This window comes from Cryptosporidium sp. chipmunk genotype I (genome assembly GCF_004936735.1).
Source record: "Cryptosporidium sp. chipmunk genotype I strain 37763 chromosome Unknown contig_14, whole genome shotgun sequence".
Taxonomy (NCBI): Eukaryota; Apicomplexa; class Conoidasida; order Eucoccidiorida; family Cryptosporidiidae; genus Cryptosporidium; species Cryptosporidium sp. chipmunk genotype I.
Window position 1 is genome coordinate 596,661 of NW_027125584.1, and position 24,729 is coordinate 621,389.

The following is a 24,729-nucleotide window of genomic DNA, read 5'->3' on the forward strand; positions in this document are numbered from 1 at the left end:
GCTGATGATCCTGGCCCCAATCACGCTAGTGTCCAATAGCATTTGTATATATCTAAATCAGTTTTCAATTTATGTTAAATCACTAAATAGCTTTTTTTTCTTATCCTTTCTTTCTCACTCCCCTCTGCCTCTCAGTTTCACTCTACGTCTTCCTCTCCTGATTCCCAGCTTTTGATTCATCTGTATTCGATATACTTGTAAAATTGCCACTTCTATAATCTTTTGATTGATTATTTAAAATGCTAATATATTGTTCAATATTAAAATCTTCTTTTCCACTATTTCCCATATTAGTTTCTATATTATTGCCTTTATCTAAAATAAAATAATGCTTTATTACTGCTGGAGTTCTATTGTAGTGGCTTATCTTTGTAGGAAATATCCTATTTGAAGTATTCGATTCATCACTAACACTAGTATTAGTTGCCGTTGCCGTTGCTGTTGATGTTACTGTTGTTGTTGTACTAGTGCTAGTACTAAATGTACTAGTAACTTGCTCCTCCTCTTTTTTCTCATCCCTATCCTCGTGTTGCTCTTGCTCCTCATTCTTTTTCTCTTCCTTTTCCTTCTTCTTTTGTTGCTCTACCTCCATATCATCCTCATATTCATATTCATCGTCATCATCATCGGTACCTCTACTATTTCCACCACGCATAGAAGTATATAGTCTATCGTGATAATCAATAATACTTGAAGATCCTGATAAGTTCTCATTATCATTGCTACTTTCATTCTCCATACTTAGCAGGTATCTGTGATTCATTATATCATTAAAAGAAGACTGTCTTCTAAACGAAACACGATTATTAGTTATTTCCCTTATTGGATGATCACTATCATCCACTATTTCTTGAATTGTTTCATTTTTAACCACAACCTCATCCTTGATCTTCCTATTATTAATCCTACCAGTAATTAATAATAAATTTGGAATCTTCTCACTCTCTTTATCAATTACCTGATTAATTAATTCAGAATCTGTTTGTTGACTTTCTTTATTCTTATTACCTCTATTTGATGGGTTACTGTTGTTATTACTACTGCTATTATTATTATTAGTAGATCTAAGTTTCTTTTCAGAAGGAACAGCTTGAATTATCGTATAAGGATAATCACTCTGACCAAAATCTCGATTCTTTAAATTATGAAAAAATTTGGATTCATCATAAAAAAATAACTTATTTGTACAATTACAACTCATATTAGAACATGAAAGTTCACCATCTTTAGTTGGATTACAAGGCATAAATTTATAACATATACAATCACTATCCTTTGGATCTGTTACTTTTAATACCATAGAATATGAATTATTTGATAAAGTACCAAATTTAACTATCGTTAATTCTTGATGTATATTATCAGGATCAACCATTTTTGAAATCTCATACATTATATGTACTCCCTGCATTGCAGTAATTGTATGCCCAATATCATAATATATTCTTTGATCAATATTTTTAATACCAATCTCAATACTCATAAATACTGAAGTTTGTAAAAATACATTAAATGGAATTACATTATCCTTACTTCCATGAAATATAAATACTCGAGTATTTTGTTTCTTCTCATCACTTATACTAAAATCAAAAATTTCATTATTTAAAGGAGAATCTGATCCCAATGATAAGTGACTAATCATTGGAATCCAACCTGATACTCCTATGACACCACCCAATGTAATATCTCTCATAATCATTGAAGTAATTAGTGCCATAGCAGAACCTTGAGAGAATCCAATCAAAAATATTCTACTTTGATCAATTCCTAACTCAATTTCAGATTTAATAATATTACGTATTCTTTTTGCACTTTCTAAAATTCCATCAATATCTTCAACATTTTCTGTTGGCGAAAATGAAGTGATATCAAACCATGCAGGGCATTTATTGCCATAAATAGCAGTAATTTTTCTAAATTTAGAAGTTGGTAATATCCATTTTGTATTTGGTAGAAACCCTTTTTTATTAACCAATAATACAAATCTTTCCCAGTCAATAGCTGAACCACATAATCCATGTAGCCAAACAATTACACTTGTATAATTATATGGAGAGAAATTTAGTCCGTATCCTCCATTTGTATCTCCTTTTTTAAATTTTATGGTCTGATTTACTTTTTTCGAAAGACATTCAATATTTGAAAAAAAAATGATAAAAATTACAAAAAACACAGATATTCCTGTGATTTTCCTTTGAATTTTCAAGCTTAGCATATTTGACTTTTTTACACTTTAAAAACTTTCAATTATAGATTGAATAAATAAGATATAAATATGCGTGTAAATACCCAATACATATATTTATATCCTTTTTGATTAACTTCTTACTCTCTCTTTAATGAGCAATTCATTAAACTATATATATATATATATATATTTACATATATATATATATATATGTATATATATATATATATGTAAATATATCTTGTTTTCAAATTTTGAATAAAGACAAAAAAAAATGAATTTATTTCGACAATTTAAGCATTAATAATATTAACCCGTTAAATTGAAAAGATTCTTATATTTAAATGTGAATTATTGTAGCAATATTTCCATATATGTACAAATTCAAAACTCAAGAAATAAATAAACAACGTTAAAATATTACTTTCCACAGTAAATCTTTATTGTTTAATTATATTATTAAATTGCTTGTCAACAATTAATTTAGTAAAACTAATAATGGAGCTTTCTATTGATTTTTTCTCTTAATTATTACCTTCACTCTTAATTGCCTTTTTTGACTATTACCTGAAATCAAACACCTTTCAAATTTTTTTTTCTTTTATCCATATTATATTTTATTTTCTTATTAAATTAATTTATATAATAATTTGACCGAGACAAGACGTATGGTTCGAGCAAAATTAATATCAAGAAAGAACTTTGACACTAAAGGCAAGAAACTGAGTGGGGGGCAGGTAGTTAGGTAGCGAATAAATATCGGTGTATAACTGTTATAAAAAAAATGAATTAATTGCAGATAATTTAGATGAAAAAATAGTGAAAATGGAAAGGGGGTATATTTTTTTTAAATTAGGATTAAAGGCCAGTTGTTAGTAACGGAATTTAGAAGGAGTGAGTGGGAAATATGATTACATGTTTAGAAGGGGGTCGTGGCGGTGCATGTATTATTACTATTATTACTATCACTATTATTATTATTATTATTGTCGTAATCATATTGATAGTGCAATGAAACTTTTGAGGGTTTAAATTTAATATCATAAATTTTATTTGATTTTCTTGTTTTAAAAAATTTAGAATATGGCATTCTTAATTTGTAAAATGGAATATATTGTATTTATATATGTATATATGCTATTAAAAATTAATAGCATAATTTATTCCCGCCGGGTTACCCCACAGACCATACCCCCAACTGGGAATTTACCATTTAAGTGTATTACAGTTTGGCGGCATCTATTGGCCACATACAATTTTTGGAAACTAAACATTAAAGGTGTGTAGGAGGGGGTGGAAAAGAATGAAAAGGAATGTGTGGGAAGCGATAAAAGAGCAAACAAGTTTAAAATTATTGGATATAGTGAAAATATGTAGATAAAAACATTATTTTTATAACTAAATAGAACCATGGTGGCACCCATAAAATCCAAAAAAGAGCTCATTCTTACATAGGCTCCAGACAATATTTTCAGTAAATCCTCCAGCACGTTGTCTGGATTCTATGGATGAGTGTGTTGAACTACTTGATTTCTTAGCATTTTGATGTAGATATTCCTTGCAAGTAATGCTTTTATCAATAGGATTAGGAATATTACTACCAAGAGCAATATTTTGATTGTTAGAATTGTTTTTGTTGGTATTTTTATTAAAATTTTGAAAGAATTCGGGATACTCATTTTGAAGTGGATGTACAATTTGAAGATGATCAATTATAGAGTTTTGAGAAAGTTGATTTAATTGCTCGTAGAAAGTGCCTTCTTTTTGAACAATTTCAAGAATATCATTCCTTAAAAGAGTTTCTTCTCTAGTTTTTCTATCCAATATAGCAACTTGATTTTCTTTTGAATACTGATTCAAGAAATCTTGTGTAGTTTTTTTTTCTGCGTCACTTCCATAAATTAATTTATATATAAGATCCTCACGTTTTTCAAGATAATTATCATAACAAGGAGTGTCTTTAAAATCCGCTCTAGTTTCATTGAATATTGTGTATACCTGTTTCCTTGCCTGACCCTCAAATCTTAAAAAATCCGTCTCACCGTATTCAAAATCTGCTATATATTTAACAAAACTATGGCATACTGGGCATATCTGATTACTTCCTCTTAATATACTTGATGTTGATTTCTTATTATTTGCTCTTGTTGAGCATTCTGAACAAAATTTATGACCACATGGATCACCAAAATACATTTTTATATCATTTTTATAATATGTGCTTGCCATACATAATGGGCAAGAATATTGTTTTTTGTCATCTTTCAAAATATCTCCATTCATTTTAATTTAATATTATTTGGTTTTCTCACTTTACCTTTATTTTGCATATTTATTTCTCTTGTTTTGATTTTTCTGATATTTTAGCTTATAAAAACCAAATAATCTAAAATTTGTATGATTTTTTCTATAAAAATAATAAATAATAATTAAATAACTCCCAAAATAATTGATTTAAAATCTATTATTATTTCAAATTCAATATCCAATTCCATTCCTTCTGTAAAGTAATTCTAGAGTAATTAATTCCAACCTACTCCTACTATCCCTCAAGAAAAAAACTTCTAATTAATCTTATTCTTATTCCTACACCTCCTCTTTTCCACCTTTTATCTTCAGCCAGTTATTTTCAATAGAAAATAATAAATTTCACCTTTTTATTTAATTATTTCCCCATATAATTTCTTTATTTGACATTTATATTTAAAAAAATTGGCGGGAAATTCGAATAAATATATTAATTATAAAATATGTAAAGCATAAAGTTAAAGGTAATATTTAATACTATTAATAATATTATGAGTGTGTATCCTTCAGAATCTCATCATTTGAAAGATTGGGTTTTTGGATCTTTAGATTTATTGAAAACAAAAAAGAATGAAATTAATGAGAAGGCAAGAGACAATTGGAAGGATGTATTTAGACAAATATCGAGTGAAAATATTGAGATTGATGAAATGTTATTAACATCGAAAGATGAGGAAACTTTAATTACTTATTACGGTAGACAATTGGTAGAGTTTTGTAACCATAAACAGCTTCCATTTGTTTCAAAATATAATGCATCAATATTATATCAAAGATTTTTCACAAATCAAAGTGTAATGGATTACGATCCTAGAATTATAATATTTACAAGTATTTCATTAGCTTTAAAATTAGAAGAGTATGGGCTTCATTTTACATTGGAAAAACTTTTTGGAGACGTTCCAGGTTTGAATATACAAGAGGTATTTAGACATGAATTAACAGTTTGTAATACTTTAAAATTTCATTTATATATATTAAATCCAAGAAATACATTAGAAGGTTTAAGACTTTTATATAAAAAATATTATATAGATGTTTTAGTAAATGATGGGAATTTGGAGATTCCTGAAAATAAGAAAACTTATAATAAAAAAAATCAATTAATAAGTTTATTAACGAAAGTTATATTAAAAGCAGAAACATATGTATTAATGATTTTACATACATTGTAAGTTTTGAATATTTAATTGATTAACATTAATAGAAAGAATAAAAATTAATATTTTTTAATGTTAATTATTTTTATATTTAGATGTTTTCTAATATATACTCCTTCACAAATTTCAATCACACTTTTTGATATTAGTGCTAGAGAACTTAATTTACCTCATTCTGGAGAATTTTTAAAGAAGGTGGTTAAAGAAATTCACCAAGCCAACAGCTTTAAATCATATACTGAAACAAGCCATTCTAGTTTAACCATTATACATTCCATTAGAGATTTGATCATGCAAACTTTAGAAAATGATAGAATTGCAAGAGAAAAAGGACATGAACATGAAGAAATTGAAACTACACGTATTCTCGATAAATTAGGTAAATTACAAAGGAGAAGGAATAAAGAAATGAAGAGGAGAAAAAAGAGCTCTTCTTAACTATAACTAATTAATGTATAAATAAACAAACATAAATATATACATACTTGCATCTATGCAAATTCACTTTCACTTATACATCAAAATAACCTTAAATGTACGCAAAAAGTTACTTTATGCAAGTTTTTTTTTAAATAAATTGTACACGTAATTATTTACACGTAATTTACACGTAATTTTTTAAATTCAGCGGGGGGGGGGGGGGGNNTCCGAATTCCAAAATTAGTAAATTATTCAGAGGAATTCTCCTAGATCTGCAAACAAATTCAAGTGAATGATTTCTAGGAAGAATTTGACCTCCTTTTAAAAAGATAGAAGGAATCCTTTCAAACCTTTCGTTGGATTTATGCATAATATAATTTTGTAGATGAAAAATAGTGATTTGTGGTGGAACCATTAGAAAAGGTTTTTCCAATTGAAAAAATTGAGCATTTATTGATTCTAGTTTAATCTTCATTGATAAATTTTCCAAAATTTTTGTTTGATTTTTAGAATCTTCTGATTCATTGCTTTCCAATTCAGGTAGAAGAATTTCATTATAAAAACTTACTGTTGAATCCATTGGTTTAAGCCTAATTTCATTCAATAACTGTGAAGCTGCAGGTTTTGTAAGGCTCATCAGATCTTTTTCATCATTTATATCAGCCTCATCTCCATATTTTTCTAGAAATTCACTGTATAACTTTCTCTCTTTATCCTTAAATTCTGGAAAAATTTTATCTGTGATGTTCTGTATTGTTCTATCAAATACCAATCCTTGCAAAGGATATATACCAATGTTTTGCCCACATTTTGGGCATTCTGCACCATTTGATTCTATATGTTCGATTATACAAGCTTTACAAAATGTATGCAAGCATTCTCTTATAGTAGTTGCCCCTCTAAAAAATCCCTCACATATTGGACATATTAATAAATTTGAAACTACTTTTCTCTTAAATGATACATCTAACCCACTCTCTGTTACTTTTGTCTCAAGATCGCCAGGTTCGTATTTATACTTTGAATCATCTTTTACTCCTTTTCTATTTCTTGAAAAGTTCATTATTACCAATGGCAATTAACAATATCTATAATTACACTATTTCCTTAAATGGAAAATTAAAAAAGAAATTAACTTTTCTACAGTTCAAATGACTTAAAAGTATATTCTTCTTATTTCATAATAAGTTATTTTGAGTGTTTCCGTATGAAAATAATGTAATCCTTCAACAGTATATAATCTTCTACAAGTGAGTAGTATTTATTAAAAATTATTTTACATTAATATTTATATTAATTCTTGCGCGCCAAACATTAGCATTCCCACAATATTGCTTATACATCAGATTAATTAGTCAATTGTATGAATAATGAAAATAAATTTGAATTCGGAAGCTGAGAGCTTTTTGAATGCCTTTTCATAATTAAAACATACATTAGTGACTTTAATTAATTATAAATACTAGCCAAAAGCAAGAAATAAATTCAGAAAATACATTGGCAAATAAATGGGGAAAAAACGGGTACCAAATATAAAATTAGAAATGTTTTACTAAAAGTAAAACATTTCCTACGAGATAATATAAATATCTAATAATTTATTAATATATCATAACTCTCTTAACATTCTTATAATTCATTAGCTTTTCAATACTCTATCACTATCGCCATCTCCCCCCAACCACATTCTCACCAAAATTTATTTATAAATTCTTTAATTTAAAAAAAAAACTTAATATAATTTAACCCACTATCGGTAAATTTGCAAGTTTGTAAAATTGTTACAATTTATTATTTTCTTTATTTCGTCTTTCTTTATTTTAAGGTTATTTTACTATATATTAAGCAAGTACCTATATTTAAATTTATGCAGAATATATACTAGATTAGTTTATCTATTACCAGATTTATCTTTGATACATATTATCATATATATGAATAATTTTGAAGAATCAGATCAAGTATCTTCCACATTGGAGACTAAAATTGAGGCAGGAAGACAACAACATATAATTATAGATAAAAAAAGACTGATCAAATTTACTCTAACAGATATATGTTTATTATTAGAAAAGGTTATGGAACAACAAGGGGACGAATCAGTAATTACATGCGGAGATATTGATTGGAATTTAATAGCTTCTCAATTAGACAAGGATCCTTTTGAAATTGAATACTTTTGGAGAGTTTTCAACCCAGATATACATTTTAAACCTTCTCTAGGTTATGCTGTAGTTCCAGTAGAATTAAATCTTAATCAAGAAACATTACTACTATATAATAATGTTGACCATCAGACTAATGCAATTTATAACTATAAATTACAAAGCTCAGTAATTTCAAGAATGGATTCACTCAGAAACCAAACCACTTTAAAGCCAATTTTGGACCTTGCAAATGTTAGAACACAATTATTAAATTCTGCATTAGAAGCCAAAAAAAAATTTAATAATTTGGCATGCACTCCCGCCAGTGGCGCCGGCGGCAATTGCGGTAACTAGATATATATTTATAAATTATAATAAAGATTGACTAAAAAAGATAAAATAATAAACCAGACCAATGTAAATATATAATTTAACGAAATAGATTTTTTGAAAAAATCAGAATTTATAACAAAACAAATACTAAACTCAATCTTTTTTTTCGTTCGATTATAATAAATTTAGGGAGTGTTTGAGAAGTGGATAATTATGGAGTCTAATATTCTATGTGTGTTCACGGATGTAGATGGTACGCTAGCAAATAGTGATAATCAACTTTCACTAAATAATGCAAAAACTATTTCAGCTTTGATGGACTCTCATATTTTGCTAGTGCCGGCAACAGGTCGTTCCAAAGTGGGTTTTCTAAGAATGTTCACAGAAGATATTATGGATATTGCTAAACATCATGGATTCCCAGGGATATTTTTTAATGGAGCAGTTTTGATTGGTCCAAATGGAATTGATGACATCATGAAAACTTGGACAATTCCAGATGAATGTATGATAGATCTTTGTAACTTATTAGATTCAATAAAGATTGAGTGGCAACCTGAAGATGAGGGCTATGAAGAGGCCAAACTTAAGGGTGAAACACATAGAGGAGTCGCATATAGTGTTTATTTACTGAATGAATTTGTGCATAATGTTAGAGGTAGTCATCTAAGATATGTTGAAGGTTTAAGTAGAGAATTTTCAGTGAAAGTTGAGAGTGTTGTTGATGTTATTAGAAAAAATCCGAATCAGTCTTTGAAGTTTATTATCGGTGAATCAAGAGAAAAACTTGAAGAAATTAAAGATATAGTACATTCTTTTCTTAAAGATAAGCCAGCAAGAGTTCTTTTTTCCCATCCTCTAATACTGGAAATCTTACATATAGATTGTTCAAAGGGAAATGCTGCAGAACATTTGCTCAAAACACTTAATATACATCCTAAAAATTGTTTAGCTATTGGAGATGCTGAAAATGATGTTGAGTTACTTAACCTTTCAGGAGTTTCCGTTGCCGTTGCTAATGCTTGTAATATGGCCAAAGGTGCCGCTCAACATATAGTTTCATCTAATGATGACGATGGATTCTCGGAAGCTATTCAGAAATTCTGCAATATTCAAATCAATTTAGATTAGTTTTCTTAATAAAGGTGAACTCACTCCTTCCTTCTACACTACATATACTATACTCAATTTATATCATACTAATTCAGGCATTTACCCATTTTTTTCTACAGAAGAAGAGAATTATAACACTTGTCAATTCACCTTAATATTTTTCTTCCCACGTTACGTGGTTATTTCAACATTTAGGCGGCAATCCTCGCGCATGCACCACATGCAAATTACCCGATAATGTGGGCGGGCACAATTTACAATAAAGGAGGTAACATTAGTTTATGTAGAATTATGAGGTTTACCTTCATTAATGATGGCAAACTTAAAGCCTATTATTACAAGCATATGCATATAAATAATTAAAAGTAGTTATAGTGGTAGTAGCCCGAAAAATCTTAAATGTGAAATCAATCAATAGCAACCATAAGGAATTTGCTCTATTTTCATTCTGCAAACCTACTGTTTATATTTTTTATTATTGTATTGACTTTGTAAATAGTTTAGATATCTGTGAAATTGTTATTTCAAATTTAATTTAGTTCATGTTTAAATGTTTTTTAACTAATGGTTGAATTAAAAACTATTAACAATTTAACTTATTTTTTTTTCTAAATTATTGCTTATAGTTATTAAAAAATTAATATTATTTTTTGCCACAAATTATTTAAAAAATATATTACCGGTAAAAAAAAATTAGCCCCAAAAACTTGAAATTCTCGAACACTTTTAAAAATATTATAATAAATACGAAAGAAATTAATTTAAAAATCCATTAGATTATTGAACTTAAAAATGTCAAAGCCGGATTTAGTTAAGCAGTTACAAATCAAAACATCATCTTTAAAAAGAATGATGAAGGATTTAGAAATGTATAAGAAAGAGGAAGAAGAATTCAAAGAAAAAATAGAAAAGATGAAGGTGAGTTAATTTCTGCGAATTTATTAGTATAATATCTAAACGCTAATTTACTAAACCTGATTTAATGATTATTTTAATGAACTTTATTAAATATATTTAGAATGATGGTAAAAGCTTTCATGACATACAACAACAAGAAAAATGTCTACATGAAACTTTACTAGTTTATCGTGATGTACTAAAACGTCTTTCTTTAGGCTACTCTGATCTTCATAAACATTTGAAGGAGAATTTTGATGAGAACTATTCCAATTTAAGCAATTCAACGGAAAATAACTCTAATTTAGATATAGAAGACCCAAAAAATCAATTAATTTCATCTGCATTTGCTGAATTGAAGAAAGTACAATCTGAATATGGAAATATTGTTAAACTTGAAAACTTATCATTCGGAAATAACTTTGAAAACAATTCAAATTCCAACGAAACTGATTTTGTTTAGATCAGTCCTCTAATATTATTAATTCTTATTTAATTATCAAATTTTTTTTTTCCTTATTTTTTTTTAAGCCAATACTCTTACGTGTTTTATTAAATTATTATTACTATTATTATTTTTGCATGTGGTCAATTTTTACATACCGGTATTTACATGCATTTTTGATAATAACTTTATGTTTAAAAATTAATGCAAGAATTAAATTAAATTTACAAAAACGATATAGATGAATTTTTTTTTTAATAAAGAAAGTGAAATTATGGCATGCAAAATAAAATTAATATTAAAATTATAATTAATAAAAATTAATTAATTAATATAATACAATGAATGATAGCGAAAATATTGAGAATTTGGTTGGATTATTGAAAAAAGTTGAGAGAAAACAAAGAAGGGAAGAATTTGAAAAATACAGAAAAGTTTCAGATGAAATAAAACACGAATTAAAACAGTACTTGGTAAAGTTTCATCAAATAGCCAAAAAATCAGAAAGGAAGGCTTTAGAACAAATTAATAATGAATATAAACAAGAAGAAAGAAGAATAGAAGAATCTTTAGAACAAATTAAAGATATTGAAATACAATTTAATAAGATAAATGCAGAATATGAAAGAGGTAAAAAAAATCTGCAGGGTAGAATTTCAAAATTAAAAGAAATGTACTCTACACAATTAGAATTGATACAAGAAGAAGAAAGGAAAGAATTGAGAATATTAAGAAAAGAAATGAAAAATTTACTTTTATTGGCTAAAAAAGAAGCCAGTCAATTTTCCAAAAACAATATAAAGTTTGGAAATATGAAAATAATTAACTTAGTAAAAAGAATATCATCAGATATATATTAGATATTAAAATAATCATTACTATTATAATTTTGAAGGCATTGGGCCTATACATTCAGTAATATCTTGATTAGTAACAGTCTCTTTATTTAAAAGTAAATCAGAAAGTTTATGGACCTGTTCTTTTTTTGAAATTAATAATTCTTTAATTCGAGAATACTGATCATGAATAATCTTTTTAATACAATTATCTATAGCCTGCGATGTGGCTTCAGAATATGGTTTATATAGAGAATAACTACTGGTATTGTTTGAATTTGAAGTTCCATCAATATTCATATTGGAATTAAAAGTTGTTAATCCAATTTGAGGTTCCATTCCATATAAAGTTATCATTGAATTAGCAATCGTAGTAGCTTTTTGGAGATCATCATATGCACCAGTTGTAATAGACTCTGAATAAAGTTCTTCAGAAGCTCTTCCTGCTAACAAAACCGCAATTTTATCAAGCAAAGCTTCTTTTGAAAGAAGTCTTAATTCACTTGGAACCATCTGAGCAAACCCTAAAGCTCCCCCTACTCTTGGTACTATAGAAACCTTTATTACAGGATCAGCATGTTTTAAATACCAGCCAGCAATTGCATGACCAGATTCATGTAAACTAACAATTTTCTTTTCTTTTGGTGAAAGATAACCATCCAACTTCTTAAGACCACCAATAATTCTATCAGATGCTTTATCAAAATCAATCAAATCAACTCCAGAATTGCTTGCACGTCTTGCTGCATGTATTGCAGCTTCATTACATAAATTCTTAATTTCTGATCCAACGAAACCTGGAGATAGGCAAGCAAGATATTTAACTAGTTCATCTTTATTCAGCTTTTCGTTCAGCTTTAAGGGATTTAAATGGATCTTAAAGATCTCTTTACGTTCTTCGAGATTCGGCCTTTCTATATTAATAATCCTATCAAATCTTCCTGGACGCGTTAATGCAGGATCTAATACATCAGAACGATTAGTTCCAGCTAAAACTATTACTCCATTATTCTCGGTAAATCCATCCATTTCTACAAGAATCTGATTAAGAGTACTTTCTCTCTCATCATTAGATGAAGCAGCAAATCCACCTCCCTTTGCACGCTTTCTTCCAACAGCATCAATCTCATCAATAAAAACAATACTTGGAGACAATTTTCTTGCCTGTGAAAATAACTCCCTTACTCTACTTGCACCCATTCCAACAAAAATTTCAATAAAGTCACTTCCAGATATATAAAAAAATGGTACATTAGCTTCACCAGCAACTGCTTTTGCTAATAATGTTTTGCCAGTACCTGGTGGTCCTACTAATAAAGCACCTTTCGGTATTTTTGCACCAAGGTTCTGAAATCTTTTAGGATCTTTTAAGAATTCCACCAATTCATATATTTCTTGTTTGGCTTCTTTCATTCCAGCAATATCACTAAATTTTATGCTTTTATTCATATTTTTAACTTGGCTAAAACTTGAATAATTTGATTTAATTAATCTGTCAGACGCTGAATTACTAATAGATTTGGAGAAGGATCTTAATAATAACAAAGCTATTGTAATTCCTATTGCTGTTGGAAGTAAATCATTCACAACTTTTTTTAGAGATATTAAATGAGAGTATTCTATTGGCACAAAATTTAAAGTACTCATACCCATTGAACTTTGTACTTCTTTCATTTTACTTTCAAATGAAGAAAAATCCCCAATACTAAAGTAAATTATTTTGGACTTTAAACTATTTACATCTTTTTTCAAATAAGCTTTACCTCTTTCATTATTTACTTGAATTTTATCAACATAACCTTTACTCAAATATAAATTCACAAATTCCTGAAGAGTTATGGTATTTTTAAATTCTTCATATTTTATCTTTGAAAATAATCCAACACTTGAAATTCCAAGTATTGAAATTAAAAACTTGTTAAAATTCAACCTATCATTTTGGTTATTAAAGCTTGCACTTTCTTTATTTACTTCAAAATTATTTCTATGAGGAATTTTTTTACTTTTATTGATATTCAATTTATTTTGGATCAAATAATTTACTGAAAAATAATTTAAGCCTTTATTTTGGTATATTGGTGATAATTTTAACAAGAAATCTCTCTTTTGAATTAAAGTTTTAAATAATGCATTTGAGAAAGTTTTAATTCGGAACCCCCCCTTACCTATCATATAATTAACCAGCTGAGCACTTAGCATTACTTCCTAAACTCTCTAATACACTAATACATCATCAATTAAACAAATAATATATTTCACTTTAATAAAAGTCCATTTCCAAATTGAAAAAAAAATAGGAAGAAACGTGATGAGTAAAGAGGGACTCAGTTGGGAGTGAAAGAGCTAAGGGCAATGATTGATTAAAAAACTTTTCTTCTTCAACCTTGAGAAGTTAAATATTTAATTTGGATTATTAATTTTGGGCCTATTTTTTTTTAATTGTCAGAATAACAATTGAAGAGGATTTCCCGCCACAACTTTGCAATATTGAAATGGTCTTAAGAAAATTATAATAAATATTATTATTATTGGAAGAGAAGTTATTGAATAAATAAATTGTTAATATCGGCAATAGCAGAAAGTAACCTACTACTGATATGTGACTCTGTAGATTGATCAACGATTAATTAATCAATTTAATTCAATAAATCGGGTTAAATTTGAAAATAATTGAGGAATTATAGTTCTCATTTTTCTTAATTAATTAAATAGCTATTATAAAGAAATCCACTCAGAGAATTAAGTTATGATTTCAGATTTAGATTTGGGAGGATGTGGGGATAGTTATAGATGGGCCCAAACAGAGGAAGAAATTAATTGTGAGATTAAAATATATGAATTAATGCAAAAATTTGGAATTAACATGGATTCAGATAAAGAAATTAAATTAATTAAGAATTCTTTGAATATCAAAATAGATATGAAAAGTATTAAAGTTTTTTTGAAAGAAGTATGTATCTTTAAAAAAGAGTTGAGTTCTTATATAGATTCAGAAACTGCTATTTGGTATTTGGAAGAGTGTGAAGGCAATGAATTAAATAATAAAGGAGTAATTTTGCTAATTTTATTAGAAAAGAAGAAAAAGGGTTGGTGGGATTCTTGCTTTTTAGGAGAATCAAAATTGGACCTGTCACAAGTTCGAGGAAGAAAGAATTTCAGAGATTGTGATGAGCGTACAAAATCTGAAATACTCAAATTAATTAATAATTCTAATAAAAATAGTAATATTCGTTACAATAATGAGACAAAAGGTACCGATATTGAAAATAATTTTGATATTTATCAAGTTTTAAAGGAATCATGGAATAAGGAGAATTCTCCATTTCAAGGAATTGAATATGACCCAAAGTTGGTACAAGAGTTAATGATAAGTTCTAATATTAATCAAAATATGGGGAAAAAATAAAAGTAAGTCGGAGAATAAAATTTCGATTATTATTATTTATAATTAAAAATATAGAAATATTGTGTATACATGTATAAGCACATGCATGCAAATATACGTTTATATTCCATACTAAGATTTACAACTATTCATTAATTGTGGCAACATCCCAGGGGCCAAATATAACATTTTTATAACTTGAGCCACAATAAACATATAATATAGTTCCAGAAATTATTACAGCACAAACAATGGTGTAAATAATATTAAGTGGATAATATAAAAACCAAATTGGGGTAATAGATGTAATTGGTGTTAGTACATAAAGATAGACCTTTGGTAGATTATTCCATAAATTATGCCTTACCATTCTGCTAAAATATAAAATATGTATACTGAAGCATAAGAAAAAGTAAACTTGTATGTTATTTTCAAGTCTAGAAGCAAGTAATATGGATCCAAGTATTGAAAGGTTTAATGCAACAACATCGGTATTTTGATGTTCGATTTCTTTCAGGTCCTTGTATATAATTGTATAATCATGTGATAAAAGATAAAGTAGAAAAGCTATAGTACAGAGTGCAATAATGGTATCATCACTGAAAGAAGCTGTTAACGTAATTAAAATAGGAGATACCAACCATAAGAATCCAAAAATTACAAGTAAATTAACATTTGGGGAAATAAAGATGTACATAATTGATAATAATGAAAGATCAAGTATTGCCAGAAATTCAAAGCTTAAAAATCCAACATAAAGATTGTACCAAATTAATATAGTTTGAATAAGTAGCCCAAGTACTTGAAGTACACCAATCAATCTAATCAACATGTCATAATAATTATGCTGAATACTTGTAATATGTGTTACATTATGTTTCAAATATTCTTCATAATTATCATTATCATCAATTAAAATATCATTTGGAGAACCTTCTTGGAACTCTCTATATAAAACTTTATGAACCATATAAATGAATTAATACGAAAACTGTTCCCAACAAACGCTTGATTAATTTTAATATTAATAATTCAAAATATTCATGCAAGTACCAATGTTAATAATTGGAAATTTAATTAATCATTTATTTACGAAAATGATAAATTCATATATTGTAACGTGGTAATGATATTAAAATTAAATGATTCTTTAATTACATGTAAAATATCAAATATTTCATTATTCTTTTTTTTAAATTGTATGTGATCAATTTACTAATAAATATTTATTAGTAAAAAATCAAGTCCGTATACACCAAGTCGTACCAAATTCAACAAATTTTCATGTTAAAAATCTTAAAGCAATATTAACACCTCCCACTGTTATTCTCTTTAAAAATATATTCCTATGGGTGAATATTATTATTATTACTATTATTATCTCCTCATACTCTTATATTAATACCACCTTTATTTACCATTGTTCTATCCCCCCCCCAATTTTAACCACAGGAGATTACATTCATAAATCACTTTTGAGGAGACTAGACGCAAAAGGTGGGCCCTCTTAGTGTTAAATAAATAAATGAGTAGGCGGCAAAACCCTATGTGGATGTCAAGGGTGACGTGTTTAAAGCCGGTGTACGGATCTGATTAGAAGTGTATGCAGGGCAGTGTAGAATTTGTAATAACAATCAAACTTACATACGCATATGCACATGTATGCAAAAAGAATAAATACAAATTCAATTTGCTTGAATTGAGGAAGAAAGTTTTTAAGACAGAATGTATATCTAAAAATAGAAAAAGGGAAAAGGGCGAAAAAAAAATTAATTTGTACAAACTTGGGACAATGTTAATATTAGAAAAAGTGCAACAAGCACAATTAAATATCAACGAAGATCCGATTATTTGATTTAATATAGGCATGACTTAGCACCGTAAAATCAGAGAATTTTTAAAATTTTCTTCATTAAAGAAAAATATCAATTACAGTGACTCTGTATGCCAAAAATTGTATTAATACAAATTAACATTCACTTGGATAAATTCTCAATAAATAATTTGAAAATGAATTGTTTTTCATTATTAAAAATTAATTTCAAATTAATGAAATCACATTTTAATGGATTATATAAATGCAAATTAAAGAAATAATCAATTATAGTTGTTACAACTATTCTCCAGAAAGTCCAAATTTATTGGTCCATTCGGTGAATTTGTCAATATCAAGATTAGTGACAGAAGATTTTGTTTTTGATAATACATGAATAAGGTCAGATCTGGTTAATTTTGGAGGTAAAAGTTGATTGTTTGGAATATCATAAAGTGAAGTTTTTCTATATAATTCTTTGTCAAAATTATCAAGATTAGAAGGTTGGGAACAAGGAGTCCAGTAAATCTTTAAGTTTTCTGCATTATTAACATTAGCAGTTTCATCATTATGGTTCATTACAATAACTTTTCTAAACCAATTAGATTCACTACATTTACGTATTGGTTCAAATAAAGCATCTTTTATCAATATCGAAACATCACTTGAACTATAGCCATGAGTCATTTTTGCTATATGATTAACATCATCATCAGTTAAAGAATGATTAATGGATTTTAAACCATTTTTAATCAACAATACACGAGATTCTTCATCTGGAAGAGGAATATAAATTCTTCGTTCGAATCTTCTACGAATTCCTGAGTCAATTTCCCAAGGTATATTTGTAGTACCAAGTACTAAAATGGGTTTGAAATTATTATTGTTACTAGAATTTGAATTTACACCATCCATCTGGACAAGAAATTCTGTCTTAATACGTCTGGTTGCCTCATTTTCTTGTTCACTACGGCTACTGCATAAACTATCAATTTCATCAATAAAGATGATTGAAGGAGCCCTTTCTCTAGCAACATCAAATAAAGCTTTAATTAGTTTTTCTGATTCACCTTGCCATTTGCTAGTAAGATCAGCACTAGAAATGGAAAGAAATGTACCCTTCATTTCTGTTGCACAAGCTTTAGCAAGAAAAGTTTTTCCAGTACCTGGTGGTCCATATAATAAAATACCCTTCCAAGGCTTAAGTTTACCTTGAAATAATTCTGGGAATTTGGCTGGTAGAATTACTGCCTCTTTAAGAGAAGTTTTTGCTTGTTCAAGTCCTACAATATCATCCCAAGAAATATTTGGACTTTCCATTAAAATACAGCTACGGATTGAATCTTTAAAAGGATCATTAATATTAGAAATATTTGATGGATTTTGAGAACTTTTTAAAATATTTTCAAAGGATGAAGATGAACCTGAAACTGATGTTGAAGTTTGTCCCAAATTTGAACTCGAAAGGACTTGTGATCCTTTTCCATTATTATTAATCAAATTCTTTATTTGTTCAGCTCTGGAAACTAATTGTTCCATTCTAGTAAGAAGAACATTTTTAACTCTTTCATCATTCTGATATTTACAAATATGGTCCCATTTTTGAAGAGCTAAAATGTATATATTTAATGCCTCTTTCAGATTCCCAATTCTTTCTTTTTCAGTTCCTTGTTTAATAAGATCCAGAATATTGTTAATCATTTCAAATCATTTTTTTTCTTTAATTATGATAAATAATCAGCTTTAAAAATAAGATAAAGTAATACAAGTTATAATATTATTAATTTTTCGCTAATTTACAATTACTGGTAGATTGCATTGAAGTTTTTTTTTTAACTTTATGTATCTATTAATTGGAATTTTTAAAATGATTAATATATGTGTAAGAGTTGAAGAAAATGGAAATCATTCAATTCTTTTTAAGTTTGAATATAATTTATTCTTAGCAATAATTTATATTGTAAAGAATAAGTAATATTTTTAATAATAATAAAAACAACGAAGATGATCAATATGATAATGATGGTAATAATGATAAAAATATTATGATAATTATTGCTAATATTATTATTATTATTTCTGTAAATATTATCACTTAAATTACTTATACCAATTCTTTTGTATAAAAATGAAATTAAATGTATTTAATTAAAAAAATTCCCATTTTAATCTCCCAAATAAATATTAATCATTTGGGCGGGCTAAGAGACGTGTTTAATAATAAATAATATTACATAATAATATATTGGTCAAAAATTTAAATAAGGTAAGTAATAATTAAAATTGATTGATTGATTGGAACTATGGCATCTACAGAAGTTTATAGAGAGGCAATAAGGACTGTGATAGAGTATGTTTCAACGAAATATGGCCCAGAGGAGGAAAATGTGATTAATATGATACTCGAGTCAAAAGGAATACCAGGTATTTTTAGAGGTCAACCAATACATTCAGTTGAAAATATGATGGTTGGTAGAGGTCATGGTATTATATTAGAAAAATCGATGGATTATGACCTAAGAATATCATCAACTGATGCAAATAATAACAATTGCAATGTTGGATTAAACATTATTTCAGGTATGATTCAACCGACAATACACCAGCAGATTCAACCAACAATACAGCAACAAATTCAACCAATAATTCATCATCCAGTAATTCAACATCAAATTTCACCAGAAATCCGATCGCTAATACAATCTCCGATAATGGCACAATCATTTATGCAACAACAACAAACAATGCATTCTTTAACTGCTGGTACTGCTACATCATCCTCCACTACTATTAATACTAATACAAATACTATATCTGCTTCAACATTTTCCCCAAGTCATTTAGAGCAGCCATCTTCAACAGTAGTAACGACAACTCACAATTTTCATACTGAAAATTCTGGAGATGAAAGAGCAACTTCCGCTTCTACAGTTTCTGCACCTGTTGCTGTTACTAATACTACTTGTAATTCTCCTCTACACTCTTCTTCATCGTATTCATACTCAGCTTCTTCAGCAGAACCATCAATATCATCAAATGCTAATCCAATAATTTCTACAACAACTACAACAACTACTACTACTACCACCTCTACTACTACTAATACTAATACTACTGATTCAATTTTAAATAATGATAATAATACAAACTCTATTAGAATTAATAGTGAAAATGAAAAATATGATGGAAAATCTAATTTAATGAATATTCAGAATAATGCAACGGAATCTACTACACACAATTCTGGATTTTTAAATCCATTAAAAGAGAATTCAAATTCTAATACAGAAATTCAAGTAAATGATGAGAAAACTATTCAGCAGATAAACAATATAAGAAGAGATGAAAATGAAAAAGAGGATGATATTGAAGATATTAGTGAGAAAATAAGAACTATGCTTAGAATGGCAACTGATGTGAATGAATTAAATCAAGCAATTAAGATGGCATATTCTGCCGGTCTTACGTATGAAGCAGGTCTTGGAGAAAGAAAACTGAAAAAGTTACTTTGTTAGTTTTCCTTCTTTCAATAATTACTAAAAATATAGTGATACAAATAAAAAAACAAGTTTACTACATTATTTTTTATCAATCAATTATTGTTTTTTTTTAGTTAATTTAATTTATATTTAATGTCAGTTCTTTTAAGTTACCACCATATTACGTGTCTAAATATAAATTTCTTCATTCCCCCACAAAAAAAAGAAAATGTATTCTTTGCCACATTGGCGCCAAATGTGTGTGAATGTTAAAAAAATAAAGCATTAATGAGAAATTAAGGTATCTAATGATTAAAATTGAAAGAGTATTGAATCAATAGACAAATCAAAACAATCAAGGTTGAAGATTTTATTAAAGTTTGGATCATAGAAAAGACAAAACTTTTTTCATTGAAATCACAATGAAGAGTATAGCATGTTCCTTTGAAACAGGAAGTGAAAAAGGCATTTCCTTTGAAGAAAGTCTTTTTATTGCAGAGGAAAAAACATATGTAGATATAATTCCCAATATAAAAATGGAAAAAAAGTTAATATTTTCAGTAAGTTTAGATTCTTTGAAGAAGAGGGAAAGAAAACAATTTTTTTTATTACTATTATTAGGTTGAAATTGGGCCATTTATACCCTATCAAAAAAGCAAAGTACCTCTATGGATTGCAAAATATTTGGACTCCAAAAATTTATGCAAACTAATACCTCCAAATTGGCTCACTCAAGAAGGACTTAGAAAATTACTTGTTGATGAAGATAAGCTTGGACAAGAATCATTCTGCTTCGTCGACTTTTACTACTACCAAATTGCAAATATATATTTCCAGCTTAGAAATGATCCCTTCAATGGAAAGAAGAGCAAAGTAAAGAGTAAGTTTTATTAGGCATGTATTCATTTCATTGTACAACAAATATTGTAACTTAATTGCAAATTTTTTTTTTCCTCCTTAATCTTTTATTATATTCCTCCTCGACCTGTCCTCTCCACTTTAGAACTATTTCAAGACCTACTTAATAGAAGACAAGCTAAACTTAAAGCGAACTATAAATATTTAACTCTTCCTAAAGCGTTGGACGTCTCAAACCTAGGACTTATTGAACTTAATTTTGGTTCTAATGAATGCTTTCATACACTTTCTGATCTACAGAATCTCTGGGAAAATACTCTTCCTATCAACTCCGCCACCCAAATACAAACCCAACAATACTCTTCCCAAGAAGATAACTATGATAATAATAACTGATAAGTTGAGTGAGTTTCTATCATATATATATATATATATATGTATTCGCAACTTTAATATTCGGCAGATCTGGCGCGCGCGTCAACCTGCCCTTAATTTCTAGTGGTTTATTTTGTCATGGCTTGGCGCCTTACATTATTATTAGTTGATGTATAAAAGGTACCGAAATAATAAAATGTTTTGGCGGTAACATTGGAAAATAATGGTAAAAAATGTTTAAAAAAAGGGTAGCGAGAGGGGGGAAATGTGAGAACATTATTATAAGTATACATAATGAGAACATTTTGATTGTGTGTGTTTATCTCTTATTTTTCTCTTTATTTCTTTTAATTTTTTTATTATTCAAGATTTAATTTATAACTGTTTTTACTTAATGCTCTTACTAATTTGAACCTTAGTGTTCGTATTCTGCGATAATGAAATGGAATTAAATGAAAAAAGAAGAGAAAAAAACAAGAATTTAATTCAAATTTGAATTGTTTGCTTGAGTTACATATGGAGAATTTTAAGGTTTTAAATTCAATAAAAATTAGAAAAAAAAGAACAAGTACAAAAAACCATCGAAACTCTGCTAAGAAAGAAGAAAAGTATAACTATGAATCTGAAGATCAAGAAGAATGCACCGATACAAAAAATAAAAGATTTAAAGAAGAAGCTTCAGAAATAGTAAATATTGAAGAAAATCTATTAAGAAAAAGTCCATATATCGGAAAAGCTCATCCATTCAACTTAATTTATCTAGACTATCTTGAAAAAATGAAGAAAACCACAAAAACTATACAAAGAATGTCAATGATTAAAAAAGCCATTAATAGCATTAAACAATACCCGGTACCGATTATTAGTCATCAACAACTTCAAATATTGGAAGGTATCGGAAATTACTTAGGATCTCAACTTGAAAAACTTATCAAATCTGATCGAATAAATCAATTAAAAAACTTAAAAGAATACGAAGAAAAGTGTATTGAGTATTGTGAAAATAAAATTAATGAACTTAATCTAACTGTAGATCCTATTCTTGCTCAAAATCCAGAAGCTGATAATTCTATACTAGAAGCACTTGAACAAGAAAAATTGAATGAAAAGGATTATAATAGAATAAGAGAAACTGATCATCATAAAAATGTCAATCAAGGCATACCTCAAATATATGGTGAAAAATGGAGTATTATTGTTACTATTGCTCTTTTTCAAGTTTTAAGACCTTGTAAAGATATTAATCTTGAAGGAATTCAAGGATTATATAATTTTCTGAAGGAGTTCTACGAGCCTAAAATGACCATTAAAAAAGCTGAAAAGACCATTAAACAACTTATTAAACAAGATCTGATTCAAATGAATAAACATCACTTTAAGATTCAAGGATTTCCTATAGAATCTGAAAAGATTTGTTATAATTTAACTGATAAAGGAAATGAAATTTCAATAGAATGTTTAAAGTACAATGAATTATTTGAATATATATTTACCAATTATAATAAAGAGCAATTTAAAAATGCTACATCCCAAAGTAATATATTTGAAACAATTAAATTCTTCGATTTTAAAAGAAAGAACAAAGTATTTATAGACTATGAGATTGTTATGATTATCGATTATAGAGAAGTTAATACTTTTAATAGTTCATTAAATGATGGTAATATTAACAATCAAGATGATGATAATAATAATAATTTTAGTAGTAAATCTTCAGGTATTCCAAAATATCTATTAAATAGGCTAAAAGACCAGGGTATTAGAATTGAGCTTAAAAATCTTCCAATTGGAGATGTAATATGGGTAGCAAGACCAAAACTTGAAGATAAGGATGAAATTACATCAATTGATGATTCGTTTGTATTGCCATGGATTATTGAGAGAAAGACTGGGAGTGATATGTGCTCAAGTATTTTAGATGGAAGGTATGAGGAGCAAAAATATAGATTAATGAGATCAATTGGTGTTGAGAATGTGATTTATTTACTTGAAGATTTGAATTCAATTCATGAAAATATAGTTTGGTCAAGTAGTAGTAATGGACCAATTAGTAGTGGTAAAATTGCTCCAAAACAAGTTTTGAGAAGTGCTCAAGCTAATACTCAATTTATTGCAGGCTTTCATATTTTACAAAGTCAATCAATTGGGCATACTTTAACTCTTCTTGTCGGGATGCACCAAATGATCACTAGAAATGTAAGTAATAGATGGTTTAATTCAAAACCTGAAGATGATGGCTTTAAAAGATCTTGTGTTATTACAAAAATTGCACAAGATAGGCCATGTTTTAAAGATTGGGAACTTAATAGTAAAAAATCATCAAATCTTACAGTTGAAGAAACTTTTGGAAAACAGCTTAGAAGTATTAAAGGATGTGGTCCAGAAGCTACTGAAACTCTTCTTGAGATTTGGCCAACTCCATATAAAATGTACGAGGAAATGTCCAGCGATATAGCATTCGAGGACTTGTATTCAAAAGTTTTAAAAAAATGTGATGAAATTAGGAATATGAAATTCGGGCTTAAAAAGAAGAAATACAAGCCAAGTGTATCAAGAGACCTTTTATTTCATCTTTATTGTTTATTTTCTGAAAACATCCAAAATGGTGATTTGGATAATAAACTTGAAAATGAAGAAAGATAGAATAAAGAATGATAATAATTTCTGCTAATCCTTTTTATGTTTATTATTTCTTTTCTTAGTTATACATGGTAGATTTATTATTGATAGCCATAATATTATCGAAATTACCAATATACTTGTAAATATGCTGAATAATACAGCTAGGTGCTTAGCCTCCATATAGATTTTCCTTCACTCCAATATACTAGTGATTCAGTTCTCTGTTACTTTTCTTTGTGCATGCTATCCTTTATTTATTTATTATTTTTCCTTTCTTTTATTTTGTGTACCTTACGTGTCAATAATGTATATCCAAAAATGAATTATCTTTCCCGCCAACCTACATTA

General features: G+C 27.8%; 16 protein-coding genes across 16 annotated transcripts; 10 read left to right on the forward strand and 6 right to left on the reverse strand.

Moving 5' to 3' along the window:
- Window positions 1–142: 142 nt before the first annotated feature.
- ELE39_000778 (phospholipase carboxylesterase family) lies at window positions 143–2,218 on the reverse strand (the record flags this gene model as incomplete). Its single annotated transcript, XM_067343818.1, has 1 exon — window positions 143–2,218. The coding sequence occupies one exon, from the start codon at window positions 2,216–2,218 to the stop codon at window positions 143–145; it is 2,076 nt and encodes a 691-aa protein (XP_067202537.1).
- Window positions 2,219–3,589: 1,371 nt separating this feature from the next.
- Window positions 3,590–4,474, reverse strand: ELE39_000779 (CDK-activating kinase assembly factor MAT1; the record flags this gene model as incomplete). Its single annotated transcript, XM_067343819.1, has 1 exon — window positions 3,590–4,474. One exon carries the CDS (start codon window positions 4,472–4,474, stop codon window positions 3,590–3,592), a length of 885 nt encoding a protein of 294 aa, XP_067202538.1.
- Window positions 4,475–4,989: 515 nt separating this feature from the next.
- Window positions 4,990–5,673, forward strand: ELE39_000780 (cyclin domain; the record flags this gene model as incomplete). The annotated part of the gene is made up of 1 exon (XM_067343820.1): window positions 4,990–5,673. One exon carries the CDS (start codon window positions 4,990–4,992, stop codon window positions 5,671–5,673), a length of 684 nt encoding a protein of 227 aa, XP_067202539.1.
- A 57-nt stretch (window positions 5,674–5,730) lies between these two features.
- Window positions 5,731–6,096, forward strand: ELE39_000781 (uncharacterized protein; the record flags this gene model as incomplete). Its single annotated transcript, XM_067343821.1, has 1 exon — window positions 5,731–6,096. One exon carries the CDS (start codon window positions 5,731–5,733, stop codon window positions 6,094–6,096), a length of 366 nt encoding a protein of 121 aa, XP_067202540.1.
- A 166-nt stretch (window positions 6,097–6,262) lies between these two features.
- On the reverse strand, window positions 6,263–7,141 carry ELE39_000783 (ring domain; the record flags this gene model as incomplete). The annotated part of the gene is made up of 1 exon (XM_067343823.1): window positions 6,263–7,141. One exon carries the CDS (start codon window positions 7,139–7,141, stop codon window positions 6,263–6,265), a length of 879 nt encoding a protein of 292 aa, XP_067202542.1.
- An 871-nt stretch (window positions 7,142–8,012) lies between these two features.
- ELE39_000784 (uncharacterized protein) lies at window positions 8,013–8,579 on the forward strand (the record flags this gene model as incomplete). The annotated part of the gene is made up of 1 exon (XM_067343824.1): window positions 8,013–8,579. The coding sequence occupies one exon, from the start codon at window positions 8,013–8,015 to the stop codon at window positions 8,577–8,579; it is 567 nt and encodes a 188-aa protein (XP_067202543.1).
- Window positions 8,580–8,771: 192 nt separating this feature from the next.
- On the forward strand, window positions 8,772–9,689 carry ELE39_000785 (haloacid dehalogenase-like hydrolase family; the record flags this gene model as incomplete). Its single annotated transcript, XM_067343825.1, has 1 exon — window positions 8,772–9,689. The coding sequence occupies one exon, from the start codon at window positions 8,772–8,774 to the stop codon at window positions 9,687–9,689; it is 918 nt and encodes a 305-aa protein (XP_067202544.1).
- A 774-nt stretch (window positions 9,690–10,463) lies between these two features.
- On the forward strand, window positions 10,464–11,031 carry ELE39_000786 (tubulin-specific chaperone A-like; the record flags this gene model as incomplete). The annotated part of the gene is made up of 2 exons (XM_067343826.1): window positions 10,464–10,589; window positions 10,690–11,031. 2 exons carry the CDS (start codon window positions 10,464–10,466, stop codon window positions 11,029–11,031), a joined length of 468 nt encoding a protein of 155 aa, XP_067202545.1.
- Window positions 11,032–11,354: 323 nt separating this feature from the next.
- On the forward strand, window positions 11,355–11,873 carry ELE39_000787 (uncharacterized protein; the record flags this gene model as incomplete). Its single annotated transcript, XM_067343827.1, has 1 exon — window positions 11,355–11,873. One exon carries the CDS (start codon window positions 11,355–11,357, stop codon window positions 11,871–11,873), a length of 519 nt encoding a protein of 172 aa, XP_067202546.1.
- A 21-nt stretch (window positions 11,874–11,894) lies between these two features.
- Window positions 11,895–14,048, reverse strand: ELE39_000788 (AFG1 ATpase family AAA ATpase; the record flags this gene model as incomplete). The annotated part of the gene is made up of 1 exon (XM_067343828.1): window positions 11,895–14,048. One exon carries the CDS (start codon window positions 14,046–14,048, stop codon window positions 11,895–11,897), a length of 2,154 nt encoding a protein of 717 aa, XP_067202547.1.
- Window positions 14,049–14,595: 547 nt separating this feature from the next.
- ELE39_000789 (nuclear movement domain-containing) lies at window positions 14,596–15,255 on the forward strand (the record flags this gene model as incomplete). The annotated part of the gene is made up of 1 exon (XM_067343829.1): window positions 14,596–15,255. One exon carries the CDS (start codon window positions 14,596–14,598, stop codon window positions 15,253–15,255), a length of 660 nt encoding a protein of 219 aa, XP_067202548.1.
- Window positions 15,256–15,379: 124 nt separating this feature from the next.
- ELE39_000790 (phosphatidylinositol n-acetylglucosaminyltransferase) lies at window positions 15,380–16,204 on the reverse strand (the record flags this gene model as incomplete). Its single annotated transcript, XM_067343830.1, has 1 exon — window positions 15,380–16,204. One exon carries the CDS (start codon window positions 16,202–16,204, stop codon window positions 15,380–15,382), a length of 825 nt encoding a protein of 274 aa, XP_067202549.1.
- Window positions 16,205–17,350: 1,146 nt separating this feature from the next.
- Window positions 17,351–18,748, reverse strand: ELE39_000791 (katanin p60 fidgetin family AAA ATpase; the record flags this gene model as incomplete). The annotated part of the gene is made up of 1 exon (XM_067343831.1): window positions 17,351–18,748. The coding sequence occupies one exon, from the start codon at window positions 18,746–18,748 to the stop codon at window positions 17,351–17,353; it is 1,398 nt and encodes a 465-aa protein (XP_067202550.1).
- A 602-nt stretch (window positions 18,749–19,350) lies between these two features.
- ELE39_000792 (uncharacterized protein) lies at window positions 19,351–20,562 on the forward strand (the record flags this gene model as incomplete). Its single annotated transcript, XM_067343832.1, has 1 exon — window positions 19,351–20,562. One exon carries the CDS (start codon window positions 19,351–19,353, stop codon window positions 20,560–20,562), a length of 1,212 nt encoding a protein of 403 aa, XP_067202551.1.
- Window positions 20,563–20,948: 386 nt separating this feature from the next.
- ELE39_000794 (partner of sld five) lies at window positions 20,949–21,780 on the forward strand (the record flags this gene model as incomplete). The annotated part of the gene is made up of 3 exons (XM_067343834.1): window positions 20,949–21,086; window positions 21,148–21,406; window positions 21,530–21,780. The coding sequence occupies 3 exons, from the start codon at window positions 20,949–20,951 to the stop codon at window positions 21,778–21,780; spliced, it is 648 nt and encodes a 215-aa protein (XP_067202553.1).
- A 495-nt stretch (window positions 21,781–22,275) lies between these two features.
- Window positions 22,276–24,402, forward strand: ELE39_000795 (conserved MUS81 endonuclease; the record flags this gene model as incomplete). Its single annotated transcript, XM_067343835.1, has 1 exon — window positions 22,276–24,402. One exon carries the CDS (start codon window positions 22,276–22,278, stop codon window positions 24,400–24,402), a length of 2,127 nt encoding a protein of 708 aa, XP_067202554.1.
- Between the last annotated feature and the right edge of the window lie 327 nt (window positions 24,403–24,729).